This window comes from Heloderma suspectum, chromosome 2, assembly GCF_057233095.1.
Source record: "Heloderma suspectum isolate Gila_16-S chromosome 2, 16-S_ref, whole genome shotgun sequence".
NCBI lineage: Eukaryota > Metazoa > Chordata > Lepidosauria > Squamata > Helodermatidae > Heloderma > Heloderma suspectum.
The window spans coordinates 31,788,893-31,801,941 of NC_139459.1; the positions used below are offsets into that span (position 1 = coordinate 31,788,893).

A 13,049-nucleotide genomic window follows, 5' to 3' on the forward strand; every position below is an offset into this window, starting at 1 on the left:
TGTAATATTGGGAGCATAGTGTATGTATGCACTTGCAAAATTGCCAGAACAACTGCACAAGTGAAAATGTTACTTATGAACAGATCTAAAACTTCTGGAAAATTAACGCTGAAACTGATTTTTATATACAAGATGTTAATAACAAGGAGTTGGATGTAACTTCTTTCCCCCCTTTGGGAGCATTTCTTGAGTGGAGTTCTGTTTAAAATGCTCTTGTCGTGGAAAGGGGGGGGGGGCAATCTTTACTAATTCCCCCCTCCCTCTGCAGCTCCCAGCACCACCTCCTGTACTGTGCTGGAGGTTCCCCCAACCCTCCAGAGCAGATTTTTGTGGGAATAGGGGGAATCGAAGATTGCTTCCTCACCCATTCTGCCAGTGGAAATGCTCTGCTGGATTGGAAGCCTTCCATGGATGGAAGGAGCTCTTCAGTGGGTGGAGGGAAGACTGTGGATCCACGCCAAGGGAAATTGTGCATATGGTACTTACTAGCACATTAAACCTTTGAAACAAACCAGTAAATTAATATGTGATAGCAAAAGACATAATTTGACAGGAGGATCTTTGAGATCAAGTAATACAGCACTGTAGTCTAATATTATATTTATTCAGCACTCAAGAATGTGTTTGGTGCTGCATGAACAGGTCCCTGTTCACCAGTGCACAATCAAGGAGGGAGGGATATGACTATCCTCCCAGATAAGGTAGGTAAGTTGACATTTATGGAATAGTAGCCAGTCCATATTATGCCACATACTATCCCAGATGTGAGCAAGGTTAAGATTTGTTATGAGAAAGAATGTTTTCTCCACAAAACCCTATGTCACTCAGCTATAAGAGTTTTCAAGCTGTCCCCAAAGCATCTTCTTAAATCACCAATAGCACAGCAGATTAAAAATGCTGCTTGCAGGTTGCCCAACTGAACTAACCCAAGGCGTGCATGTTTCAGAAACATGGCAGCACTGAAACATCCATGAAAAGGAAATTCTTCACTTCACCAGTTTGATGTTTAAGGACCTTTTACAATACCAAAGGGAAATCTGAGATGGAATGATGCTTGGATTTTGAAGATCAAAGCCATTTCTTCCAAACAAGTCAATTAAGCCTGCAATAGTATACATATCTGCTTCACTTGCTTGGAGATGGAGCAGAAAAAGTTAAATACTTACAGTAAGATTAGGAGTATATCCCGATGGGTAAAATTCAGGAGCATCCACTGAAAGCTTTGACATTACCACTGGAGCTACAATCACATGAGGTTTAGCCTCTGCTGTCCTAGAACAATTTTTTTCTGGTAGAGATGTTGCTTTTGCCTGTTCTGAAAAAAAATAAAATAAAAACCAGTTAAAAAGTAGAGTATTTTAATATAGCATACTCAACCACAAGACAATTAAAAGCCATTTTTCTTTTTCTTTACATTATGAACACATTCTGACAGAGGATACGTAGTCCAGAGAATTTAATCTGGTATTTCCCAGCTAGGTAAATAATTGTGCGTATAACTGAGATATGCTATTTTAAAAAACTAAACCAGTAAAATATATAGTTTTACTTAAACCTATTTTATTTAATTAATTTACACCCTGCTTTTCAAGATAAAATATTTCCAAAGCAGCTTATGATATAGCCAGTGTAGTGTAGTGGTGAGAGTGACGGACTGGGAGCCGGGAGATCCGGGTTCTAGTCCCCACTTGGCCATGGAAGCTCACTGGGTGATTTTGGGCCAGTCACAGACTCTCAGCCCAACCTACCTCACAGGGTTGTTGTTGTGAGGATACAACGGTGAGGAGGAGGATAATGTAAGCCGCCTTGAGTTCCTTGCGAGAGGGAGAAAGGCGGGGTATAAATGCAACAAATAAATAAATAAAATATAGTAAACACAATGGTAAAGAATGATTGAAAGTTTATCAGAGAATACATTAGCTGAAACTGTTTAAAGCATTATTTAGGAGTTAGAAGAGACACAGGAAGACTTCCTCACAGAAAGCCTTGCAGAACAAAAAAAAAGGTCTTCACAGCACATCTGAAGGCAAGAGAGACAGTCGGAATTTCCCTGGGAAGAAATTCCACACCTGTGGAGCCACCACTGAAAAGGTTCCGACCCTGATACACTGACCAGATCTCAACTAATGATGAAACCGCTGTGTGGGGTCATCTGGAGTTTTGGGATGTGTTGTCAACAGTATGCTGATGACACACAATTCTACTTCTTTTCATCTAAAGTAGGTGTGGCAGTGGATGTGCTGAACCGGTGACTGACCTTGGTAATGGACTGGATGACAGCCAATAAATAAGAATCTCAATCCAGACAAGACTGAGGTTCTGCTGGTGGGCAATTCCTTTGTCCAGATGGGGGAAGTGTAACCAGTTCCGGATGGGTCATACTTCCCCTGAAGGAGCAAGTGCATAGCTTGGAGGTACTCCCAGATCCATCATAGTCATTGGAGGCTCAGGTGACCTCAGTGGCAAGAAGTACCTTGTACCAGCTTCAGTTGGTAGCCCAGCTGCACCCATATCTGGATGGGAATAGCCTAGCATCAGTGGTGTGTGCTCTGGTAACCTCTAGGTTAAATTACTGCAATATACTGTATGTTGGGTTGCCTTTAAAGATGGTTCAGAAACCACAGCTAGTGCAGAATTTGGCCAGGTTGTTGCCTGGGACTAGGCAATGTGCACATATAAGCCCAGTCCAGGCTCGCCTGCACTGGTTACCACTTTGTTTCTGGGCCAAATTCAAAGTGCTGGTTTTAACCTATAAAACCCTACAGAGCTCAAGGACTGCCTCTCTTCATATGAACCTGCCCAGTCCCCAAGTTCCGCTTCAGAGGCCCTTCTCTGCATGCACCCTTTGAGAAAAGCTCAGGGAGTGTCAGTATGGGAACGGGCCTTTTCTGTGACAGCCACTTGTTTATGGAATGCTCTCCCTAAGTAAGCTCATCCGGCACCGACACGGTCATCCTTTCAGCACCAGGCAAAGATGTATTTATTTTCCCAAGCATTTGGACGTTAATTATAGTTCAATTATTCTGGGTTGCTTTTGTGAGGTTCACTCTAGGCTGAGTGGGGGGACATTATGTATTTGTGAATGAACACTTTTCATATTGTATTGTTTTTAGATTGTGTTTTTATGGTATTTATTTTATTTGTATTAATGTGCTGATTATGGTTTATATTGTTTCTCTCTCTCTCTTCCTGTTATATTAATCATAGATTCCTGTACCGTGGGTGTAGTGGGAAGTGATGTATAAATCTAATGAATGAAGGAATAAATAAATAAATAAATAAAAACAGACCCAAGAGCAGGATCTCTGAAGCAGATCACAACTGAACTCAGCACCCACAGCACCTTTATCTGAGGTGTTTTAAATGCTTTTAATTACATCATTAGCCAAACACACTTCCAAAGTTATAATAATCCCAACCAGCCCAGATTTTCTTGTCAAATATGTTAGGAGTTTTCCAGGTTTTCCAGTTGCCCTGTAGAACTTTAATAAAATCAAGTGTTTAATCCTCTACAAATAGGTACTTTCCCCCCAGTGTTGCTTTACAATACTGTGATGAGGTAGCCTTCTCCTTTTTCAGCTTCTAATATTTTGTTTTACTAAACTTATTTCTTTGCTTACAGCTATCTCAACCATGGAGCAGTTTACTCCTCTGGCTAAGTGTAAAACCTTATCAAATCATCACTAAACAAAAGGTATATTTCTCATTATATTAAAATTTGGTAGCAGCATCAAGAAATGTTCATTGTTGTCTTAGATAACCATCATACCTTCCAACTCCACGCTTCTATGACAGCATGACTTTTAATAGTTTTAAGACAGACTTGTAAAACCTTATATATCCTCCTCCTATCCTCTCCTTCTTGACTCTCTTGGTGATGCCTTTGTCAGTTAGCTTCCCTCTGGTGGAACAGGTACAGTATCCACTGCACAGCCCTATTTTAAAAAGGGCAGCATTACAGCAGCTGTGTCATAGCGATCATTTCACCTCCCTGCTAGAAGCACTGGCTCTTAAGACAGAGAAAAAACTGAACCAGCCATAATATTGAAATGTATTACTTATAACCTAGCATATAAAGTTGTACTATTTAGCATACTGATAAAGTTTACAGACAAATTCTATGCATATTTACTTAGAAGAAAGATATTATTTGATGGATCTTACTCCCAGATAACCACACACAGAATTGCAGCCTTAAAAGTATAAATAGCTTAGGGTGCAATCCTATGGCCGCTAGACAGTGGCTAGATGGCTGTAGGATTGTTCGGTTTCTGGGAACCGACCTGGCAGTCTGAGGTTGGTTCCTGGAAAACCGCCTTCCTGCCCCCACCCCCGCATAGGCAGCACGGATTGTCCCCGGGCTCCGCACTCAGAAAAGCAGTATGGAGCGGGGTAAAAGGGGGCATTCCTGGGGGGTGGGGAGTGCTGGTACAACACTTCCCATGCGTTGTCTGGCCTCTCCCCCACCACCCCCACTCTGAAGTCCCACAGCTAGACAGCCGAAATCAGTTGTCTATGTGTGAATGCAGGGTGGCCAGAGCACAGAGGAGAAGATCTGCTTTGCCCACCCTGCATTGGATAGGCGGTTGTTTCTGAGTTTAGAGGCAGCTGCCTATCCTGATAGGATCACTCCCTTAGTGTTGTATGACCAAAGTTGTGATACATCCAATACTAGAGAGAGAGAGAAATCCAAATTGCTACACCCTGTGCTACCTAAGCACATGTTTTTTTAAACCCTGGGTTGTTGTGAACACGTCAGCATGCTGGCTCCCACTGCCTGATCTCTCCCACTGCAAATGGGAGGAGCTAATCCACCCTGGGATGCTCTCTCCCTGGGTTGCTTGGTGTTGTGTGCAAACTGGAAACTCTGGGTTGTTTGCAGAGAGACAACCTAGAGTTGGAACGGAGTTGTGATGTGTGAACTAGACCACAATTATACAGAGTGAAGCAAAGCCACAACACTTTTGTTGTGTTGTGATTAACAAGCACAACATAACCACAACACTTTTTCCTGGCCATCTATAAGACAGTAAAGACATTTGATTTATGACAGCAGAGAGCCATTTTGCCATGTTGTAGACAATATAACAGATATCAGTCTTTTTGTTGACTGAAACTGCTTCAAATACCACAACTGAGTAACCCTGCTTGCAATTTACAACCTCAAAAAAACTTATAGGAGCATTTTTGTTTTAAAATGTCTCTTCCCTCCTACTTCAGACCTCCACATAGCCTAGTTCTTAAAGCCTAGCCTTTTCTCTGTCACATTCAGAAAAAGAAAGGAAGCCAAGAGTTCAGTATCAGTATATCAGGGAGATTATTAATGATTACCCATATTAATGCATTGATAACAGGGTGGATCAGCAGTAGCATTGTATGGATCTTAGATTCATTTTCTAGGAATTAGTTTTTCTGCACAGCCAGTTTGTTTTAATAGCATTTAGGGTGCAATCCAATGCAGGGCAGGAAAAGCACAGAGGGGATCATGAAGTGGGGGAGGAGGCTGCTGGACGACACATTGGATGTGTCGTACAGGCATTTCTGCCCTCCTCTCCCTGTTTCGTCCACTCTGTGCTCCTGTTGCGAGCGCGGAGCACAGGAGTTCTCCACACTGCCTGCGAGGCAGTGTGGAACGGGGGGGGGGGAATGTCAGTTCTCTGGGAACTGACCTCGAAGCATGGGCTCCAAGGTCGGTTCCTGGAAAACAAGATATCCTATGGCCGTTTAGCCACTGACTAGCGGCCATAGGATCGCTCCCTTAATAACGCATTTTATTTTATTTTATTACTAATGTATATTTAGCAACGTATATGGAACTTTACAGAGTTGCATAAGCAACTCTGCTCCAAGGAAGTTACAATCAAAACATTTAAATAAGCCTAGGGAATACTGAGAGTTGTAGGACCTTTTTTCTGTCTAAACTTACATAGGATTGCACTCTAAAGATGTTACCTTAACTTTAGGGATAAGGCAGGCTTGACATTCATTTACAACAGATAACTTTTTTTCTCATTTATGTTCGAGCGTTTGCGCAACGGGAAATTCTTTTAATTGCAGTGTATACAATGTATCCCCTTCATGGATCACTGCCTTGTTGTGCTGAAGGGGCTTGCGTAATTCAGTGAAGCCATAAGCTATGCCGTGAAGGGCCACCCAAGACGGACAGGTCATGGCAGAGAGTTCTGACAAAATGTGGTCCACTGGAGAAGGAAATGGCAACCCACTCCAGTATCCTTGCCAAGAAAACCCCATGGAACGTATCACAAGGCTAAAAGATATGACGCCGGAAGATGAGCCCCTCAGGTCGGAAGGTGTCCAATATACTACTGGGAAGAGCAGAGGGAATTTCCAAGTAGCACCAGAAAGAGTGAAGTGGCTGGGCCAAAGCCGAAAGGATACTCAGCTGTGGATGTGTCTGGTGGTGAAAAGAAAGTCCGATGCTATAGAGAACAATATTGTTTAGGAACCTGGAATGTCAGATCAATGAATCAAGGTAAGCTGGAGGTGGTCAAACATGAGATGGCAAGATTGAACATCGACATCTTGGGAATCAGCGAACTCAAATGGACAAGCATGGGCGAATTTAATTCAGGTGACCATCATATCTACTACTGTGGGCAAGAATCCCTTAGAAGAAATGGAGTAGCACTCATAGTCAACAAAAGGGTGGGAAAAGCAGTACTGGGGTACAATCTCAAAAACGATAGAATGGTCTCAGTACGAATCCAAGGCAAACCATTCAACATCACAGTAATTCAAGTCTATGCCCGAACCGAAGAAGCTGAGGTTGATCGGTTCTATGAAGACCTACAACACCTTCTAGAACTAACACCAAAAAAAGATGTCCTCTTCATCATAGGGGATTGGAATGCTAAAGTAGGAAGTCAAGAAATCACCGGGATAACAGGCAGGCATGGCCTTGGTGTACAAAATGAAGCAGGACAAAGGCTAACAGAGTTTTGCCAAGAGAACACGCTTATCATAGCAAACACTCTTTTCCAACAGCACAAGAGGCGACTCTACACATGGTCATCACCAGATGGTCAATATCGAAATCAGATTGATTATGTCCTTTGCAGCCACAGATGGAGAAGCTCTATCCAGTCAGTAAAAACAAGACCTGGAGCTGACTGTGGCTCAGATCATGAGCTGCTTCTTGCAAAATTTCGGCTGAAATTGAAGAACGTAGGGAAAAGCACTAAACCATTCAGGTATGACCTAAATCATATCCCTTATGAATACACAGTGGAGGTGATGAATAGATTTCAGGGATTAGACCTGATAGACAGAGTGCCTGAGGAACTATGGACGGAGGTCCGTAACATTGTTCAGGAGGCAGCAACTCAATCCATCCCAAAGAAAAAGAAATGCAAGAAGGCAAAGTGGCTGTCTGATGAGGCTTTACAAGTAGCTGAGGAAAGAAGGGAAGCGAAAAGCAAGGGAGAAAGGGGAAGATATATCCAACTGAATGCAGAGTTGCAGAGAATAGCAAGGAGAGACAAGAAGGCCTTCTTAAATGAACAATGCAAAGAAATCGAGGAAAACAACAGAATGGGAAAGACTAGAGATCTTTTCAAGAAAATTGGAGATCTCAAGGGAACGTTTTGTGCAAAGACGGGCATGATAAAGGACAAAGAAGGCAGGGACCTAACAGAAGCAGATGCGATTAAGAAGAGGTGGAAGGAATACAAAGAAGAACTATACAGGAAAGATCTGAATGTTCCTGATAGCCATGATAGTGCGGTCACTGAACTTGAGCCGGACATCCTAGAGAGTGAAATCAAGTGGGCCTTAGGAAGCATTAGTAACAACAAAGCTGGTGGAGATGACAGTATTCCAGCTGAACTATTTAAAATCCTAAAAGATGATGCTGTTAAAGTTCTGTACTCAAAATGCCAACAAATTTGGAACACTCAACAGTAGCCACAAGACTGGAAAAGGTCAGTTTACGCTCCAATTCCAAAGAAGGGCAATGCCAAAGAGTGTTCAAACTACCGTACAATTGTGCTCATTTCACATGCCAGCAAGGTTATGCTCAAAATCCTACAAGCTAGGCTTCAGCAGTATGTGAACCAAGAACTACCGGAAGTACATGCTGGGTTTTGAAGAGGCAGAGGAACTAGAGATCAAATCGCCAACATTCGCTGCATTATAGAGAAAGCAAGAGAATTCCAGAAAAACGTCTATTTCTGCTTCATTGACTACACTAAAGCCTTTGATTGTGTGGATCACAACAAATTGTGGCAATTCTTAAAGAGATGGGAGTACCAGACCACCTTACCTGTCTCCTGAGAAACCTGTATGAGGGTCAAAGCAACAGGAAGAACCGGACATGGAACAACCGAGTGGTTCCAAATTGGGAAAGGAGTATGACAAGGCTGTATATTGTCGCCCTGCTTATTTAACTTATATGCCGAGTACATCATGAGAAACGCCGGGTTGGATGAATCACAGGTCGGAATTCAGATTGCCAGGAGAATTATCAACAACCTCAGACACGCAGACGATACCACCCTAATGGCAGAAAGCGAAGAGGATCTAAAGAGCCTCTTATTGAGGGTGAAAGTGAAGAGTGCAAAAGCTGGTTTGAAACTCAACATTAAAAAAACGAAGATCATGGCATCTGGCCCCATCACTTCCTGGCATATAGAAGGGGAAGAAATGGAAGCAGTGACAGATGTTATTTTCTTGGGCTCCAAGATCACCGCAGATGGTGACTGTAGCCATGAAATTAAAAGATGCTTGCTCCTGGGGAGGAAAGCTATGGCACACCTAGACAGCATAGTAAGAAGTAGAGACATCACCTTGCCGACAAAGGTCCGTCTAATCAAAGCTATGGTTTTCCCAGTAGTAATGTATGGCTGTGAGAGCTGGACTATAAGGAAGGCTGAGCGCTGAAGAATTGATGCTTTCGAACTGTGGTGCTGGAGAAGACTCTTACGAGTCCCCTGGACTGCAAGGAGGTCAAATCAGTCCATCCTAAAGGAAATCAACCCTGACTGCTCATTGGAAGGACAGATACTGAAGCTGAAGCTCAAATATTTTGGCCACCTAATGCAAAGAGAAAACTCCCTGGAAAAGACCCTGATGCTGGGAAAGATTGAAGGCAAAAGGAGAAGGGGACGGCAGAGGATGAGATGGCTAGATAGTATCACCGATGCAATGAATATGAACTTAAGCACACCCTGGGAGAGAGCGGAGGACAGGAAAGCCTGGCGTGCTATGGTCCATGGGGTCACGAAGAGTCGGACATGACTTAACGACTGAACAACAATACAATGTATAGAAATCTATACCCTTGCTCCATTTTATACTTCAAGCCTAGAGATGTAACATTTCCAGAAATTTTGAAGTCGTGGAAAACAAAGTTTTTTTCCGTGTGTGTGTGTGTGTGTGTGTGTAAAAACTGGAATATTGGGAGAATTGAAAAATAAGCAATAATTATTGTTTTAGTGCTCCTTGCAGACCTAATGTCACTTTGTTGCTTTAGGACAGCCTTCCCCAAACTGATGCCCTCCAGATATTTTGGACTTCTGCTCCCGTCAGCCTCAGGCACCATGGCCAATGGTCAGGAATGCTTGGCATTGTAGTCCAAAACATCCAGAGGGCACCAGGTTGGGGAGGACTGCTTTAGGAACTTAAAGCAGCCTTTATGTTCCTAAAGTTATTTTATGTATGACTTAGCTTATTCATAATATTATCATTATATTTTAAAACTTTTCAAAGTAAACTCAGTTAGTACATTTGTAATTATTGTCTTAATAGATTAGAACTACATTAAATAACTGCTACAGCATCAGAAACATAGGACTCTATAGAACAAAACCCAAGCTGTCAAGAATGCACATTTACTGTCAAGAATGCACAGTGGTGACTCTACTCACAGGTTGGGAAACTGAGCATAAATGTCTATCAGTAAAATATACTTTAGATCAATAATTTTAATAAGGAATGAAAGAACTAACTATGCTGGGAATCTTACAGAGAGGATTGAAAAAATATTTTTTCCATGGCTTCATTATTTCCAGACATTTTGCATCTCTAGGTTTTCTAAAAAAAAGTGTCATTACATAGTTTTTAGAAATCATTTTGGGGGGAGTAAAGGGTGGGTAGCAATACATACATACTTGGTCTTAAATTCTGAAAGAAAATATTTCATAATCCAAAGCTGTTCCATTTTTTTGGAAAACACCACCAAAACGGTCCTTTGAAAAAAATCAGTTCCCCCCGAATTTTTCTGTTTTTTCCCCAGGCCTTCACATCTCTATTCAAGCCTAAACTATTTTATGTTATTTATTCATTTATTGCATTTCTATCCTGCCTTTTCTCCTCCTTAAGGAACCCAAGGCGGCATACATAATCCTCCTCTTCTCCATTTTATCCTCACGACAACAACCCTGTGAGGTAGATTGGGCTGAGAGTCTGTGACTGGCCCAAAGTCACCGGGTGAGCTTCCATGGCCGAGTGGGGACTAGAGCCCGGATCTCCCGGCTCCCAGTCCAACACTCTCACCGCTACAATACAAAGTGACACAGAATGTTTCAAATAAATACACTGGATTTATTTAGAAACAAGCTAGTGATTTCAATGTCATTTTCTTCCAAATCAGGGTATTTAAGATGTCAGCCTTACAGACTATCCTTAAGTGACTCATTGCTTTTTGCATTGCATGAATCTGTAATTCCAATGAACATTGGCTAAATGTAGACTCAGTTTAAAGACAGCTCTCTTCCACATGTGCAGAAATAGTCCATGAGGACTTTTGCAGTCCTATCCTAAACATGTTTACTTGGATTTAAGTACCAGTGGATTCAATACAACCCTATGGATAACTAATCAGGACTTATTCTGAATAATCATGCTTAGGGCTGAGCTGTTATTTCCTTATTTACATGCTTGAGATTCCACCCTTTCACCCCAATCCTAAACATATGTACTTGGAAACAACTTCTACTGATTCTGAAGAGCTTGCTTCCAATTAAGTCATCATAGGATTCCAGGAGAAGGTATGAAAATGCCCCTAGAAAATTTCCCCTGCCCTATCCAAAATCTGTTTTAGATATGGAGAGGTATATAAATATTGTAAATAAATAAATAAACCCCTCACTAAATGCTATGCCTTCTTCACATCCCAATGAGAAACAAGTATGGAAAGGATTTCTGCACTGAAAGGGTTAAATTATACACACTTCACTGCGCAATATCAAAAGCTACACAGATATAGATCAATTACACACTGTTACAACCATACATACCTATTTATTCCAAAACATTTAAAAGGGCAGCTTAAATGGAGGAATGGGTGTGCAGGGAGATGACACATCATACAAATAAAATGACGGCCATATAGCCCATATTAAATTAATAATCCTGGTTCCATTTCTCATCCATGTGCCTAGAGAATTTAAGGCAGGACCTCAGTAATGCTATTTCAGCAAGCAAAGGGATTACAGGAAGGGGAATAACAAGCTGGATCCTATTCGTGGTTTCTTGAAAGCCCCATTATGTTCAATGGGGCTTACTCCCAGGAAAACGTGCACAAGGTAGCAGTCGAAGATTCCCAATGAAATTTAAAGGCCTGCTCTTGGCTCTATTCAAGATGAAATGTCCACCCCCTCCCCAATGTATGCCAATACCGTTTGATGGTATCATCAGCACAGAACGGTTATCGATACAAATCAAGCAGTCCAGAGCCATTCCCCCCAAAGCAAGGAGATTTACGTTCAATCATTTTTTTTTTTTAAATAGTCACTATTATTCTTTGAACAATAACTAGTAATAATACTAATAATAACTACTGGCCGAAACTAAAGGCGCTCTTGAGGAACAACGATGCATGGCGCTAGACCCAAGATGGGTCTGAGGGGAGGCGCGACGGCGCCCCACGCCTCCCTCAATGGCGCTCCTGCAGGACCCCAGATTCGTCGGGGAGCTGAGCGGAAGGGTGCGGGGAAGAGCCCCCTTTTCCTCCCCGGGCTGGCATTCCTCGGGTAGCGACGCAACCGGGGAAGAAGGTTCCCGACGGGCCAGCCTCGTAGCCCTAGCTAGGTGATGGGGGGGGGCGGGGGTAGAGCTCGACCACCCCCATTCCGCTACCAAGTATTATTTTAAAAGCTCGAAGGCGGAGAGGGGGGTGAAGCGGGGCCGGGCGATACCTGAGGCGACGCTTGTGCCCGGAGGCGCAGTTTTGGGCGGCCGAAGGGGCTCCTGGTGGTGCAAGCCCTGCTTGAGGAGCTGTTCGGGGGCCCCGAAGCCGCCGCCGCCGCCGCCGCTCATCCCCAGGCGGGCCCCGCTCTCAGGAGCCAGAGGGGCACCTCCCCCTCGGCCTCGACCCGCACCGGGCGCCCGGTCAAAGCCGTTGTCAGACATGTCGGCCTCAGGCCCTCCTCTTCCTCATGAAGGGAAAGGAGTCCTCCTGGGCCCGGAGGCAGCGGGTTCCGGCCCGCCAGGCGCCGGCAACACCCTACCCCAGCCCGCTTCACTTTCAGCTCCTCCCCTCCTGCTCGCCTTTTCTCGTCTCGCACACACCGAACGAGCGAGAATCCCCTCCTCCCTTCCCCCAGGCTCTCGTTGCGTTTATCACTGTGGCTCACAGCGCCTCACAGCGGCCCGGAGGCCTCTCCTTGCTCCCGGGTCACCATAGCAACCAATGGCAATACACAGCCCCGCTTGTGGAGAGGCCGAGGGAAGCTGTAACCTCTGTCCCTAAAGGTCAGAGGCCCGCTTCAGCCATGCCGCCTCAGTGTCTGGAGCAGCACTGCAAGGCAGGTTTTCTGTATCTGCTGGAGGCCTCAGGCAACTCCTTCTCTACACGCATATTCATAGAATAATATAGTTGGAAGGTGGTGGGCAGATTTTGACCTTGTGGGATCCGCTGTTTTTTCCCTAGAAACTTGAGGTCTGCTGTTCGGTTTGCAAGCCAAGTGCAAAATAGGGGGGCTCTGGAGTCAATTACCTTCTGCACCCCATGAGCCATACACTGTGTATATGTATATATTTATCTGTTCATGTTTGCACACACACGCAAAATCTACTAGGGATTCTAACAA

At 43.7% G+C, this 13,049-nt stretch overlaps 1 protein-coding gene across 2 annotated transcripts in view; it reads right to left on the reverse strand.

Annotated features, from left to right (window-relative positions):
• The window catches only part of PAIP1 (poly(A) binding protein interacting protein 1), a 36,054-nt gene extending 23,549 nt beyond the window's left edge, over positions 1–12,505 (reverse strand). Inside the window, exons 1-3 of one of the 2 annotated variants that reach the window (XM_084833173.1) lie at positions 12,156–12,505; positions 1,167–1,315; positions 365–499 (exon numbers count right to left, since the gene is read on the reverse strand). In XM_084833173.1, coding sequence (XP_084689299.1) covers positions 365–475 — 111 coding nt within the window. In that variant the 5' untranslated portion in view covers positions 476–499; positions 1,167–1,315; positions 12,156–12,505. The remainder of the gene's footprint in view (positions 1–364; positions 500–1,166; positions 1,316–12,155) is intronic. The other variant, XM_084833172.1, reaches the window with a different exon arrangement.
• Between the last annotated feature and the right edge of the window lie 544 nt (positions 12,506–13,049).